This window comes from Telmatherina bonti, assembly GCF_933228915.1.
Source record: "Telmatherina bonti genome assembly, chromosome: 10".
Taxonomy (NCBI): Eukaryota; Metazoa; Chordata; class Actinopteri; order Atheriniformes; family Telmatherinidae; genus Telmatherina; species Telmatherina bonti.
The window spans coordinates 29,162,499-29,178,306 of NC_136628.1; the positions used below are offsets into that span (position 1 = coordinate 29,162,499).

A 15,808-nucleotide genomic window follows, 5' to 3' on the forward strand; every position below is an offset into this window, starting at 1 on the left:
AAAAAGGCACTAGGAACATGTGTGCAAGTCGAAATTGTTCAAATTAGTAAAACTGAAATAAATGAATAATAAAATTAAGGTGTTCTATCAAATATTGCATGTTGAATATGTTATTGAGTATTTTGACTTCTTGGCATGGGTAACTTGGTTGCATTAATGTAAGACGAAAGCAATTCAGAGATATGTGTTGCTTGAACTATTAAAGTAGAAATGCATTTTAGTTTATTAAAAAGCTGCATTTTCATCATCAGTTATTAATGAAAGAAAAACAAACCAACATTGCTTAAATATTTTATTTAATTAAAAGTACAGTACAACATCTTTTACATTCACAGACGTGACCATATCTATACAATCTCTCTCTTTATATATATATATATATATATATATATATATATTATATATATATATATATATATATATATATATATACACACATTATATTATATATATATATAATATACATATAATATACACATTGTATACACCGCCTACAATATACATTGTAGGCGGTGTTTGCTTGATTAATATGTTAATCAAGCAAACACCACTGACCTACATAACACAAACTATTCTTGCACAGCTGTAACTTGAGAACAGTGGGTCTTGTTGCAGGGTAGGCGAGGAATGGAGGTCTCGTGACTTTTTTGCAGGCATGTTCCTGGTGTCACAACACTCCGTTTGCTGAGTCAGGAAAGGCAGAAACACTTGGCCGTGATCAACATTAGAAATCAAACTTGCGTCCAGATCTATGTGAAAATGAGAATATGCAAAAAGTTAATACTCTTTAAACCTTCCTACAAAGCTTTTAAAAAAGAAAACAACATGTCAGAGTTGAGGGTTTACTGTAAGCAAGAAGTGAGTTTAACATTAAGAAAGCTGCAAAAAACGTTATTTTCGTTTGCAGCTCATTTACTTCATGGGATCAAACTAACAACTTGTGCATAAAAGTAGTATTGTTTACTTTATAGAAAAACAGAACATTTTACACAAAAATAGTTTGTCCTACATCCTTTAAAATATTCGGAAAGTTGAAATGAAAAAAAGGCAAGAAAATGTAAGCATTTTCTCATTGCGATCACGAAAAAAGGCGTTAACTTGGCTTTGGGTGTGATCTGCATGACTAACCTGCACAGCCTTGCAACTCATATGCAAGTGTAACCCTGTTATTACCTCTATAACGATCCACTGTGGGTAAAAAATGATTAAATTACTCTCAGATTTTAAAATCACCACTGTTAAGCCTACCTGTAAACATAAAGTAAGTTCATCACGACGACGAGCTTTTAGTTCTCCTGCGTTTCACTTGACTGTTGTGATATTTTTCAGCGATCTTCCTCTCGTGGCCAGCGGGGCAATGGCGGTTCGTGTTCAGCTCGATTTCCTTCTTGGATCTCCCTTTTCCGCCTGCATGGCACGAGTATTCAAGAAGATTGTAATAGTCATATTGATCGTAATAAGCTTCCTCGAAAGAAGCCAATCTTTCGATATCTGTCGCCATTTGAACGGAGGAACGCAGCAGTTCTTCGCAGAGGAGTCTCGGAGCGAGTAAACAGATGATGTCACCCTGTGTTTATATACATGTAGTCACGTGATCACGCCCGTCGTTTTGACAGGAGAAGTGGTTTTCAGTCTGGTTTGTGAATTTTTTAGAAATCAAAAACAAAAAACAAACAAAAAACCTTCCCTTGTACTATGCAGTGACAACATTTACAAGAATTACATAAAAATAATAAACTAATAAAGTAAACATTTATTTAAAGTGTTCATATTCTGAATAGTGGTTTAAACTTAATATTTCTGTTTTGTTTACATATATATATGTTTTTTTTTGGTTTTTTTTTTTAAAACAAATTCACCAATATTAGGAAACTTTATATTGTCCAAAGTATAAAAAGTATAAAATATGACTATGTTTCCTGCATAAACCGCAGGCATTGATTTTTTCTTAACTTTATTTCTTGTATTGACATTTAACAAAGAAAAAACATAAATTAAAAGAAAAAGGAAACAATTAAATTAAAAGAAAAATGAAACAAGGAAATTAAAAGAAAAAACAATTAAATTAAAAGAAAAAAGAAACAATGACATTTAAAGAAAAAAGAAGCAATGAAATTAAAAGAAAAAAGAAACAATAAAATTAAAAGAAAAAAGAATAAAATTAAAAAAAGAAACTAATACATTTAAAGAAGAAAAGAAACAATGACATTAAAAGAAAAAAAGAAACAATGAAATTAAAAAAAAAAAAAAGAAAAAAAAAGAAAAAGAAAGAAACAATGAAACACAAGCGTCGCTAGACTGTTGTGATCCTGCGCACGGCGCCCCGCCCCTAACGGTGTGGCACGTACTGACGCTTCTCCACGTCGCAGTTCCGTCTCTCAGACCAACTCTCTGCGTATGTATGCGTGTCTCCAGCTAGGCCAGAGAGTGATGGCGGCGCCCGTCCTGAGAGTGTCCACCCCTCGGTGGGAAAGAATAGCTAGGCTTCTCGTTTGCCTGTTGGGCATACTATTGTCTCTATACGCTTTTCACGTCGAGAGGGAAAAGGAGCGGGACCCGAGTTATACGGCCATGTGCGACATCAGCAGCTCCGTCAGCTGCTCTAAAGTGTTCAGCTCGAGGTAATTTGAATTCAGCAAAGAGGCGCAAAGTGAAGCTGCTGCTATTGTGGCGATCTGGGAAGGGCTGCGCGGTTTAAACTGTCAGATTATGTTTCACTGCTGGGATAGTGAAGGCTGTCCACAAACCTACATGCTGAAAACTGTTTGACAGACAAACTACCTGAAATAAGTTAATAGATATGTTTTAAAAATAAGCAAAGCATTAGATGTCTAGCTTGAACAAGCTTGCTAACTTTGCTAACCGTTAGCACACCAGCATTATAGCTACCTTATGAGTCGGGATTTGCTATCAAAAGCATTGGTAAATAACTAAAGACCCCACTGGATACTACTGGAAACCCACTTAACCGATTAAGTTAATGTTTTGCCAGACTAACGATGTTGTTTATGAACGTTTGAATGGTGTTGCTGTGTGAAGACGTTCTCATTAAAACAGGGATTTCTTGTGGTTAAGTTGACCTAATGTTGATTAAATGGGTACACACCTGGCTTGTTAAGTTGACTTCATGTTGATTAAATGGGTACACACCTGGCTTGTTAAGTTGACTTCATGTTGATTAAATGGGTACACACCTGGCTTGTTGACTTCATGTTGATTAAATGGGTACACATCTGCCTTGTTGACTTCATGTTGATTAAATGGGTACACACCTGGCTTGTTGTTAAGTTGACTTCATGTTGATTAAATGGGTACACACCTGGCTTGTTAAGTTGACTTCATGTTGATTAAATGGGTACACACCTGGCTTGTTAAGTTGACTTCATGTTGATTAAATGGGTACACACCTGGCTTGTTAAGTTGACTTCATGTTGATTAAATGGGTACACACCTGGCTTGTTAAGTTGACTTCATGTTGATTAAATGGGTACACACCTGGCTTGTTAAGTTGACTTCATGTTGATTAAATGGGTACACATCTGCCTTGTTGACTTCATGTTGATTAAATGGGTACACATCTGGCTTGTTGAGTTGACTTAATGTTAATTAAATGGGTACACATCTGGCTTGTTGTTAAGTTGACTTCATGTTGATTATATGGGTACACATCTGGCTTGTTGTTAAGTTGACTTCATGTTGATTAAATGGGTACACACCTGGAAGGAGCCCACGTTAGCTGTCATTTTAGCTGTGCTAATGTCACCAAGAGGAGTGAGCTGGAACAAAAACATGGACTCTTCCCAACAAATTCTTATTAACTAATAAAGTAAGAGGAGTTTCCTTTAAAATCATTCATCGCTGTTACCCAGTAAAATAATTTCTGATAAAATATAAAAAGGACATTAATATTACCTGCACTTTCTGCAACACTCAACTAGAAACGATATTTTACCTATTTTGGAACTGTCAACACACCAGACCTATGGGGAAAGGCATTTACCGCTTTGTTGTGGACAATATACAGAATAATTTTGAACTGTACTTTAAAGATGTGTTATTTGGGTTTACACTGTATAAGAAGGAACTAGTTGACCAACTATTTTGTGCAATCTTATCCTGCTATTAGCCAAATTTTATATCCATAAATGCAAAGTTACTAAGACTACACCCTCATACATCCGCTTCATCAAAGTAAAACTATATATTGGCACTCTATCTTCTTTCTCCAATAGTAAAGCCCTGAAAACAATGTCACTTTGCTCTAAATTCAATATTTTCTTATAAATTATATGCTTCCAAATATGAATATTTTTCCTGTTGTATATACAACCCCTGGGATCAGCTAAATGTTTCTATTACGTCTCATAATGCTGTTTATTATTTGTTATACCACTGCAATGACAAGAATAAAGATTTGTTAAAATTAAAATAAAAAAAAAATGTCGCTAAGCTATCGGTCCAGTGGGTCAAACCCATAGACTGTATGGTCAAACTGCACACCCCGACTACCTGCAGGGACAGAGAGCTGTTTAGAGGTCAGTGGAGGGGACTGTAATCCTCACATGTAGCTGTGATTAAACAGATAAATCAGTCATAGTGCGTTGATTCATTTTTTTATGGGAGTAACCTTATTAAAGCAGCTACGTGTAATCGCAACGCCATCAAGATCATGCTTGTATAATCCAGTCTAAGTTGCCGTACAGATCTCAGTGTAGTCAGTCATTTAAATGAATGAAGCCACCTTTTTTTTTTTTTTTTTTTTTTTAAAAAAAATAAAAAAAACAAAACAAAAAACAGTATTTTTCTAAAAAGCCCTCAATATTCTCCTAAGAATACAAACACTTAGGATTTATATTTTTCAGAGTAAACACTCCCAGAGTCTAATCTATTTTACCAAAAATATTAGCTAGGAGTATATCTGCATGAACCAAATAGACCGGTTATGTCAAAGGTTTCTATAGATGAAGTGAAAATGTTTTATAGTTAAGGTGTTACATATTTTATGTATTGTGCTTGTACTGAGGAGCGTGTACCAGTTCAAGTTGGAGCTTCTGAGACTGTTTTATTTTTTTATGGGGAAATATTTTCTCGGCATGACTTTTTGCAATTTGAAAACCATTTTAAAAAAAATATATATACACAAGTTTGGATGGAATGAAAACAATATATTTAATTATTACTGAAAACTTTAATTATTACATACACTGATCATTTGAGGATGTTGATATGTCTGCAGGCATGTCTTAGAATCTGAAACTTACCCATAGATTAGTTATAGATTAATTGATTACTCATTGGGCTGTTGTTCAGGAATGCTCTTGCAAGCAGGATTTCATTCACCACATCACCCATGCTTGATTTTTTTTTTTTAATATGGTGCAATAGATAAATTGCATATGCATAATGTTTATAGCATTGTAAAACAGGAAGGCTGTTCCCAAGCTTGATATGAAGTGATAACTGGAACATCTGCACTGCATGACCCATTTTTTAATAGAAAGTTGTTTAAATTTGCCTTTAATTGAATTCCAGTAAACTTTATCCAAAGTGTTTTTAATTGATTTTAATCTACAGTCTTTTGTGTTTATACTATTGTGTTCAATGGGGAGAAAAAGTCTTGACTCTTGCAAGCACTAAAGACTGTACGGCAGAGGTATCCAAAGTCAGTCCTGCTGTCCTGCAAGTTTTCCATGCATACCTGCTCCAACACACCTGGCTTAAATTAAATGGCCCCAACAGCCAGTGACGTTTTGCACAATAACTGATTAATCTGTATCAGGTGTGTTGAAGCAAGGCTACATAAAAAACCATAAAGGATGTCGACCCTTGGGGACCAGGGCTGGACAACCCAGCTGAAGGGGTTTAATGTAGTCTATGAGGTGTTTCTATCTCTGTTCACAATAAAGTAGACCATCCCCTCTTTTCTAGCAATCTTGCCAAACTTGTTCACTATACAGCTTCTCCAGTTTTTAGTAATCTACTGCTTTTACTCTGATTTGTATTGTTGTTTGAAAATCAGTGTCTTTAAATTGTAGATTGTTTGTCAGACTAAAGGATAATAGACATTGTAGGCACGCAAATAAAAAACATGATTTTTAAGTAATTGTTCTACCTCGTTACTAATCACAGCCGTCTATAAATACTTTTTCCAGTGTGTTTCCATATTTGGGGAAAAACGATCCATAAATTCAGTACTAATGGACCTTTTGGCTTAAAGATCAAGTCATTAGAAATGGCTGATTAGACGTCAATCTGAACAGAAAGGTTGGCTGAATGTAAGCATGTAACATCCACGTTTTCTAACTTGTAGCTTCTTTGTAGCAGCATCAATCTTTAAAACCTTGTCTTATCACCAGAAGATAACCTTTGTACTCAAAAAGAATTGGCTGTGCTGGCTGAGCATGAAGAAATACAAGCAACATAAGTCAGTTTTTTGTTTCTGCCAAGAAAAACAGCTAACCCTAAGTTTTTAAGCATATCCTCATATCACAGTTGCAGTACATCTCTTAAAGTCGCTTTAGTCTGACCAAACTGTCCTCCACCTTAAGTCCTTCAATTTGGAGTTGAAATTCCCATTAAGGGCCAAAACTGAACAGATGTAAACAGCAACATGCATCAGTACTATTGCAAACATAAAGTGGAAGTTGGAGCTTTTTACAGTTTTTTGTCAAACAGCAAAGTTTAATTTGGTTGGTAATTTAACTATATAAAATAAGCACTGAGGATAAATCAATGGAAGATATCTAAAACTATCATTTGATTTTAATCTAGTTTTTGACCTTTTTCTTTTATATTTCAAGCCTTCCATCCACTGATAAAGTCAGACTTACTGAGTTTTGACAGTCATCAGGTGAGCTCCTGTGTCTCGCTTCCTTTCAATAAAGTTGTAACAAGTTTGTTTGCTGCTGTTGTACTTTTGTTTTAGGTGGGGCCGAGGATTTGGACTCTTGGGCTCAATTTTTGGAAATGACAGTGCGCTGAACCAACCCAACAGTGTCTATGGGATTGTCTTTTATGCCTTTCAACTTTTACTAGGTAAGACATTGTTTAAGTGAACATAACCTGATAATACTGCAAACTTTAGGAGATAAATCTCTTTAGCCTTTGCACAAGCACAAAAAGCTGATTCAGCTCTTTGCCTTTTTTGTGTAGCAGCTATATTTGACCAGACCTGTCTCACATGACACTGACATCTCATGAAGCAACAGTGTATAAATGTAACCATGCAGTCAAAGTAGAAATAAATAGAAAGCTTCTAAACTTACAATTTTTTGCCAAGACTGCAGAGGTTCGCTCAGTCTAATATTGCTGACAAGACTCATCACAATTGTCTCTATGTTTAACTTGAACACATCTTCCTCACTTGTGGCAGTCACATTCTCCTCCTCTCAGCACATTGATGGTGTTGCTGACTCACTCCCGCTGGTTTGACATGCTTGCCTCCAGAGTGGCCTGTAGACTCGCCTGACCACCTGGGGCTGGCACAGAACAAGATGTCCTTTTAGCCACAGCAGTCACCACTCATTTGACTAATACAGCAGCAGCCCAGTTTAACCAAACAGCCACAGCGGGTCAAGATTTGCATAATAAAGGCGACAGCAGTTAGTTTCGCAAGTTTGATTATTCCCGTAAGAGCAAGTTGGAATCCAAAATGCTCATAACCTGGTGTTTAATCGCTGAACAATGCCATTGTACAGCTTGAAAGTGAGGTTGCAAAACATGAAATTAATCCTATAGCTGTGTTTAGCTGAGACATTGTGTGTTACACTAATATAGGACATTTGAGGAGCTTTATTGGACTGTGAGAATAGTTGTAGGTTAAATTATGAAAAATATCGGGATAAAATCTATTTTGTTTCAGTGAAACTTGGCAAACTATAAACATAAAGCTAATAATATTAATGGTTTCACTTCACAATTAAGACCATTTTTTTCCCAGTGAGCAAACACAACTCCAGTTACTCATGACTCAAGTATGTGTAAAGATATAAAAAATTTTATGTCTAAATCTGTGTGAGTTGTTTGAAATTAAAAGGGAAGACTTGGATACTAACAAATATAAAGTTAGAATTTCAAGTCTGATGAAATACACGAAAAAGTTTGAGCTGCTTTTTAGTTATTTGTTTTGTTTAAAAGAAACCAGTTGATCTTAAGCAACAGTTGTCATGTTTTATCTCCCATTTTCAGTCCAGTCTTTGTTCCTGACATTTTTAAGAGATTCTTTAAGTCGTGTACTGACTGATAAACAACACAACCACTTTAAAGGCATCCAATTCGAAGAGTGAACCAGCCTTGTGTCTGAACATAACAGACAACTTGGAAGAGGAATAATTTTAAGTAGTATCTTTAGGCACTTTGGCTACCAGAAGATTAATTTGTTCCAGTTTTTTCAGTTGGATCTGTGCAAAACGCTGCAGGTCAAACAGTCTGACAGACAGAAAATCAAAATTTTGCCACCAACAAGGCAACTCCCAAAGAGCTGTCAGCTAAAAACTTGGCATATCTCAGCAGTGGAGGAAAAAGGAGAAGTGGCAGGTCCAACAACTATTATTTACAGATGAATGGCATCTATTTTCCTTAAGATAAAGTGGAAAGAAAAAAAATCCAGCAAAGATTTGATACATGACCTGAGAGATGTGCGGTACCTGACCCTTATGTTGATCCATCTTCTATTCACCAAAGTCTCACTAGAAATGTTCTTTTGACTGTCAAAAAGCCGTGTCCTCCTGTTTCAGCCTCATCAACACCGATCTGTGGGATGTGAAAACTGTTCCCATATAAAGAAAATGTTTCCTCATATCTATACTTTGCCCATCCTTGTTAAAACCAACATCTGGCACAGCGCTCCGTTTCATCCTGATATCTCATACCAGCACAAGGGAAATTACTCATTTGAAATAGGAATTTTTTTTTACGCTTTTGCAGGGTTTGAGAGAAAAAAAAAGCATTACGGAAAGAATGCAAAAAGATGTCCCTTTCATTTTAATCCCAGAAACAAGTGGAAAATATGCATAACCCCTTAAAACCAATTGTATTGGAATTGTTTTAACCAGTACATACTGATTGATGAACAGCACCACGCACCCTTCTATGGATGATAAAGAGCACGTGTAACCAGTACGGGGAACATTTCACATTATGATGCCATTAGAAATATAAGCTCTTTGTAAATGTTATATAAAAAACAAATATAAAGCTTTAAAAAGCCAAAACCAAGTTGGGGCTCTAAGGGTTAAGGAATAGCATTGGGAATTTGCAGGCTGAATGACTCAAAAACTGGACTGAAAATCAGAAACAACAGGTCTGATGGAGCGATTAATCTCAACATTACTGAAGCAGTATGAATTAATCTTGACAGATATCTGAACAGAGTGCAGCTACATCCAAAGAGCAGCTTCACAAAGTCCTTCAAGAACCTGGAGATGTAAAAAGGCTTGTCTGAGAGGATTTAAACTCTGTGGGAGAATATCAAATCAAATCAAACTTTATTTCTTGAGCACTTTTCATGCCACGGGCAACACAAAGTGCTTTACAGGATAAAATCAAGTCATAAGGATTAAAACAAACAGTAGATAAAACGCGTTTAAAAATAATAGACACAAGCTCTTTACACACACACACACACACACACACATACATTCCCAGAAAACATCATTCCTGAATACTGTCTCTTTAACTGAATTCTGGTTAATAAAACAACTAAAAACATTAAGTAAGTGATAAAAATTCTGACTTATATAGGCCCTCATAGCACATATAGACTTCAAAGCTTGTTAGAAATAGTCTGTATTTGTACCTGTATATGTTGCTTTGTTGACAATATTTAAAGAAATGAGTGGTGACTCATGTCTTGCACGTTAATGTACAACAAGCAAAAAACTGTGGAAATCTGGCTTAAATCAATGACTGAATCTCATGTGGCAACAGAATAATACAACCTTTCTGCTTGATGTTAAGCTGACTGTCGTCACAAGGAGTCACTTAGAAAAGAGAACTGTCTACGAGAAAAGAGCTGACACATCAATCTGCTTGTGCGCTGCAAGTTTGTCTCTAAACTAAGCTTTAGTTTGTGTGTTCTGTCGCAGGAATGACTGTCAGTGCAATGGCCGCCCTTTTCCTCATGACGACATCCATCTTGTCGGTGGTGGGCTCGCTCTACCTGGGCTACATCCTCTACTTTCTCCTAAAGGACTTCTGCGTCATCTGCGTCACCACATACGCGCTGAACTTCATTCTCTTTATTCTCAACTACAAGCGACTGGTTTACTTGAACGAGGCCTGGAAGCAGCAGCTCCAAGCCAAGCAGGACTAAGCAGCCGAGAGAAAGGCGAGAAAAATCCGAAAACAACAAAAAAGAAATGTGACCTCTGAACATTTGACTTGCCACCAGGAGACCTTGCTTCCAAACAATGTTTATTCTGCTGTGTGTTTAAAAAAAAAAAAAAAGAAGAAGAAATTTAACTTAAATGTTGGGCCTGACATCTCAATGTTGATCGCAAACACTGAAGGAATTTTCTTCTTTTTATTTCTCATATTCACTAAAGGGGCTGGTTGTGTGTGTGTGTGTGTGTGTGGGGGGGGGGGGGAGACCATCCCAATCCAGTGGCACCAGGAGGCCACAACACACTGACGGAGAACAGCTCTCATTTGAACAAAAAGGATTGCAGAGAGGAGCTTAAAAAAAAGAAATGGGACATTGTGCTTGAAATGGTTGGAGAGCTCATATTACTGCACAGCACATCTGCACTAAAACTCAGAATGATGGGTCCCAAAATTAGAATAACACTCATCTGGATTTTGTACAGTTTGCAGATAAGGTTGTATGGCAGGGTAAGACTGGGTGGGGGGGGGGGGGGTAATGAAATGATTACCATTTATACAGAATAGTTTTGTTTTTATTCCATGTTTACACTTTGTAGTAAATTTCTTTTTGACAAGGACCACTAAAAATAAACACGGGACTACGTGAGCGATTGTGTAGATCAGATTGTTTGTTTTGCAATTCTGTAAATAGCTGCTGAGCAATTTCCAGGTTAGATTGTGATTTTTAGTGTCGACACAGAAATAAAGACAACAGACAGAAGAAGACAACAGTAAATCTGGAAGAGACGGAGGTCGCGGTCACAGTCTGATGGATGATGATCCTGGTCAGGCGTGCTGTTCAGACATGGAGTAGATTCCTTTGGAAGTGGATGTTTGTTTCATCTGGAGCATCTTTTTAATAGAACTGCCGGTTCTGTTCACCGTGTTTTTCGATAAAGGCACCCTCACATTGTTTTTGTTGCGTGAAAAGCATTCCTGACCCAGACACAAGTGGGATCCATTGAGACTTATGTGCCTAAAGGAGTGTTAAGGTGAATTACCTTCTTTGTTTTTATGTTTTGGGTGGGTCATGTCAACACCAGTTTTTCCTGTTTAACTGTTCACAGATCCATGGCTTTATTTTTATGGCCATATTTTTGTAAATGAAGTACCAGTGAAATGGATCACCCTCCCCAACAGTCCCATGAGGTAGCAAAAGGCTGCTACACTGTGATTGTCTGCTCAAGGGTAGAGCGGCCTGGTGGCAGAAACGTCTTGCCGTTGCGCTGATGTTCGTCTGGCTTTTGTATTTTTTCTTTCTTTTTTTTTTTTCTTTGCATACATTTGATGTCATTTGAACCGTAGCAGTGATCTTGTCAAGCTGAGTTACAGTTCATTTGCAGGATGTGAACAAAACTTTGACAGAAGTAACCAAGGAGTGAAATCCTCACAGGAAACTAAACATTGTGTGAAGCCATACGTGGGTTTTTTTTTTTTTTTTTTGTTTGTTTTTTGTTGCTCCAACAGGAAAAGTATCCAAGCTGATCTGACATTAACAAGGTTCAAGCAGAGTTAGACCGCTGTATGGAGAAAACTGTTGGAGTTTCCTGAGAATTTTTTTAAAATCCCATTCAGAGGCCACTCATTGTCCTGACCACGAGCATTTGATGGTCATTAGACAATCTTACACACCTAAAGATCTGCACTTGTAACAGTCATGGTGTGAGTCGACAGTTTCCATCACTGCTAGTCTGCACGCCTCTCTAGTGAATTCAGGTTCTGCTGGATGGCTGTCATAAAGTGTGAGAAGAAGTTCTGATGTTGGCAAGCGTCAGGAAGGTGATTGAATCTCAAGGTATGAAATTACCAGGCTTTGATACCTTATGTAATCGTTTCTGTTCTTGCATGTTGTGACCTCCCCTTCATGCGAGTTCATCACTGGCTTTTCCCAAAGCATACCTTGTCTTAATGTCATGATCACAGCTTTTACATTCCAAGCAGACATTACTTTCTCACTAGAATAATCTCCCAAGTGTTTATCATGGAGATCTTAGTCTACTATATTTGTCTGTTTGGGTTTAACACAATAGTTTGAGCCCAACAGATGGTTATAGGATCTGATCAACGGCGCTACTTGGTATCCACTGATTTTGTATTGTGCAAGTGTAAGATATTTGGACTCACAAGCTGAGGTTGAAAGGGGAAGAAATAACTTACACATTTACTGTCTTGTACATATTTGAATGTGTTCTGCTAGAAATGAAAATTCAGATCCCCCTTCAATGCTTTTCAGATCTGTGCAACTTCATTTCTGGGAATAAATAGCTAGAAGAGACAGGCTAGTTTTAGACAGTGGTTCTCCTTTGGTTGCCAGTTACATGAATATTATTGTAGTAATGTGGCAAACGCATGCAAAAACAGAGTCCTGAAACTGTGGTTCTCCATAGACGGCCTAAATGTTTGCATCATGTCTCAGTAAGTTGTTGGAAACAAGCGAACTATAAAGTATTGCCTTGTCAGGGTCTTTATATCACCTGTATTCATAACCAATCACACTGTTTTTCCTTCAGTTTTTTATGGTCACCCGAGCGTAGTTGAACTGACATAACTTGTTTTTTTGTTTTTTTTGTTTGTTTTCCCAGTGAAAAGTATGGATCCTGCTCAAGTATGTTTCTGCTCATATGCAAGCCTATTCACACTAAGTGTTTGATTTTACTTTAACGAAATGGGGTGAGGAATGTTTAGTTAACAGGAAGGATCACCTTGTTGGGCGATTTTTCATGTAAAAAGAAAAAAGTCAAAGCAATCAATAGTACATTAACATTCATTCATTCATTTGGGCCCTGAGGTATAACTGCCATGTCTGTTGCATCACCAATGCCAACAAAAGTGCCTTCTGTTTGATCACTAGGCCTTGAGCCAAAGACGAGCAACGTAAACGCCTTGTTTAAAAAAAAAAAAAAAAAAAGTAAAACGTAGACTGGTAACTGCTACAGGCACTTCTGCTTGCCTTCCTGATGATGGAATCGAATAAATTGGTAATTTCCAAAGATTTACTGTTCAATGACAGTGCAAACATGCATTCAGAAATTGCCAGACAAAATACCCCAACAAATCACTGGCTGTTTTTTTTTTTTTTTTTTTTAACTTTCCTTAACTCCACCATATAATTACCATTTTTATTTTGTCTTGCTAGATTTGTTTGTTAACTAAGAATAAATTGTTCAAATACGATTGTAATGTCCCCCCCTATTTAATTTTGCCCTTTAGCTGTATAGACTGTTAACATTCTGGGTTATTTTAGTAAAAAAAAAAAAGAAGTTGAGGGGTTGGAGGGCTAAGAATCCACGTGTAGGCAAGAAATGTTTATTAAAATTCTTTGTGGAGGAAAACTCTTTGGGTTTGCTTCTGTATTGCCAAATATGTTTTAAATGCTGTATTTTCTTACATGGAAAAGTGTTACATGAATGGTATGAGGGTGCAAAATTCTGTTTAAATCCAGCTTACATTAAGGGAAAACTGTGGAAAAGATTGACATGAGCAAATTTTTAACTGTGTCATTGTCACGTGGAAATGATCTACCATTAAAACATTCCCTCTGAAACCATTTGTCCCTTTTAACTTATTTAAACTAAATGACCTTTTAATGACAACTTTTCCATTATTATGTTACTACAAAGGCCATTATCAAGATGTTTACATTTAATGAGTTTTTAAAAACACTATAAACCTTTTTTTGTCCTACAGTTACACATTTGCATATTTTATTTTATATAATGCACCTATTAAAAAGTACATAATATACAGTGTTTTAATATATACAAAATGACATGATTATATAAACTTTGTATACTTCTTTCATTGTATAACAGTTTTATAAAATGTTTTAATAATATTGCTTTATTTTTAAATATTTTAAGTATTTTATGCTCTTACGTGCTCATTACAAAGACAAATCACAACAGATTTAAAATCAAAACATTTAATCACATTTATCTGGAACTCGAAAATATAATTTCACATAAGTAACTTTTCACTCATTTTTAATGTACATGTGCGTCTATTTCCATGTGTAGTCCTGATCACTTAACTGACCACTTTGTAATACAACCTGAAGTAAGGAATGAAAGATAAGTTATATTATGTTTTAGATTTAAATATAAAAATGCGTCATACAAATTGAAATCAGTTGCTTTTATTAACAAATTAAAGTAAATGTGTTCTGCCATTTTCATTGACCAAATTCATCCTGCAGGCCAGACTGGATGTCGCTTTTATTTGATGCTATTTAGTAATACTTTACCCCCATTTACAAATCCTACAGAATATATTAGCAAAAGGAGACATCTGAAACATCTGAAAACTGGTTTTCTCACCAAAAAAATAATCCATGTTGGTAAATTTTAGAAATGTATTTTCATAAAATGAAGCTATATGTGAGAGCATTTTTTTTTCTTTTTTAAAAAAAGGTTAAAACTGGTTAAAAGGCAGTTTTTTTTCTCCTCATGATTCTGTTCATGTTTTTGTGTAAGCTTCAAGTGAAACTAATTCCTTCTCTGAACCCTCTGAACTGAAAGCAAAAGAGCAGAGTAATTAATGGCACACCAATCTCCAGCTGTAAAACGCAGTTATTGTGTAAACAACAATCATAGCTGGAAGACGTCCAAAAAGACCTACAATAACTCGTCAATTGGACATGAAAAGCCTTTTCTTACTTTCTATTAACAAGTTTATTTGACTTTTTTTCACCTAAAAAAAAAATAGAAATTCTGATGGTTACTGTATGTTAGAAAGAAATGAAAAAAATGGGTGTAAATGATTGTTTAGCAAGCTTTCACAGAAAGGTCAACCATGTGACAAGGCTGCGCTGATAGTGATAGCCTGATTACGCTCACGCCACCATCAACAGTTCCCACGTCACTTAACCCTTTAGCAGGAAGCATAAAGTGGCTTTAAAATGTGAAGATAATTTGGGGAAAGTGGAAAAAACAAACAAAAAAAACAAGTGACAACATATTGATTTAGTAATTCTTTAAGTAGATTCTCTTTCAAATATGTCAAACAACTGCATTTGCTTACATTTAATTAAAAATATATAACATTTGATTACTTTTAACATTGAGGTTAACAATGCACTTACAAAGGATTTTACTTGTCCATAATGTTTAAAAAAAGATGTCTAATCTTCCAACATGACAAGTGCTAAAACCCCAGTGTGAGAAATTTGGTCCTTAGACGCATCAACATGACAGAAACGAGGCGTAAACTCTCTCCTGCAGTGTCTCTGTGATGTTTTCTCTGCTATGTGGATGTTTTATCCTGTAAACCTGAACACATTCTCCTGCTCCACACATCAGTAATAGTTTGTCATAATTTATATGACAGCAGCTCATTTCTATCAGCATTGAATCTGCTCATGTGCTTCAAACAAATGTTGTACAGTGCAGGAAGCAATGCTAATAGTGTTAATGGCCCAGTTCTCCAGTTCAGACTGCAGAAATACTGT

At 36.1% G+C, this 15,808-nt stretch overlaps 1 protein-coding gene across 1 annotated transcript; it reads left to right on the forward strand.

The window, feature by feature from the left end:
* The first annotated feature begins 2,414 nt into the window (after positions 1-2,414).
* vkorc1l1 (vitamin K epoxide reductase complex, subunit 1-like 1) lies at positions 2,415-10,763 on the forward strand. The gene is made up of 3 exons (XM_079248281.1): positions 2,415-2,621; positions 6,926-7,035; positions 10,086-10,763. Exons 1-3 carry the CDS (start codon positions 2,431-2,433, stop codon positions 10,310-10,312), a joined length of 528 nt encoding a protein of 175 aa, XP_079104407.1. The 5' UTR covers positions 2,415-2,430; the 3' UTR covers positions 10,313-10,763.
* Positions 10,764-15,808: the final 5,045 nt, after the last annotated feature.

Bases quoted from the DNA above. Each gene is read 5' to 3' on its own strand.
- vkorc1l1 (XM_079248281.1), top strand. From the start codon at position 2,431: ATGGCGGCGCCCGTCCTGAGAGTGTCCACCCCTCGGTGGGAAAGAATA. The intron at 2,622-6,925 runs GTAATTTGAATT...CTTTTGTTTTAG, and splicing joins TCTAAAGTGTTCAGCTCGAG to GTGGGGCCGAGGATTTGGAC. The intron at 7,036-10,085 runs GTAAGACATTGT...GTTCTGTCGCAG, and splicing joins TGCCTTTCAACTTTTACTAG to GAATGACTGTCAGTGCAATG.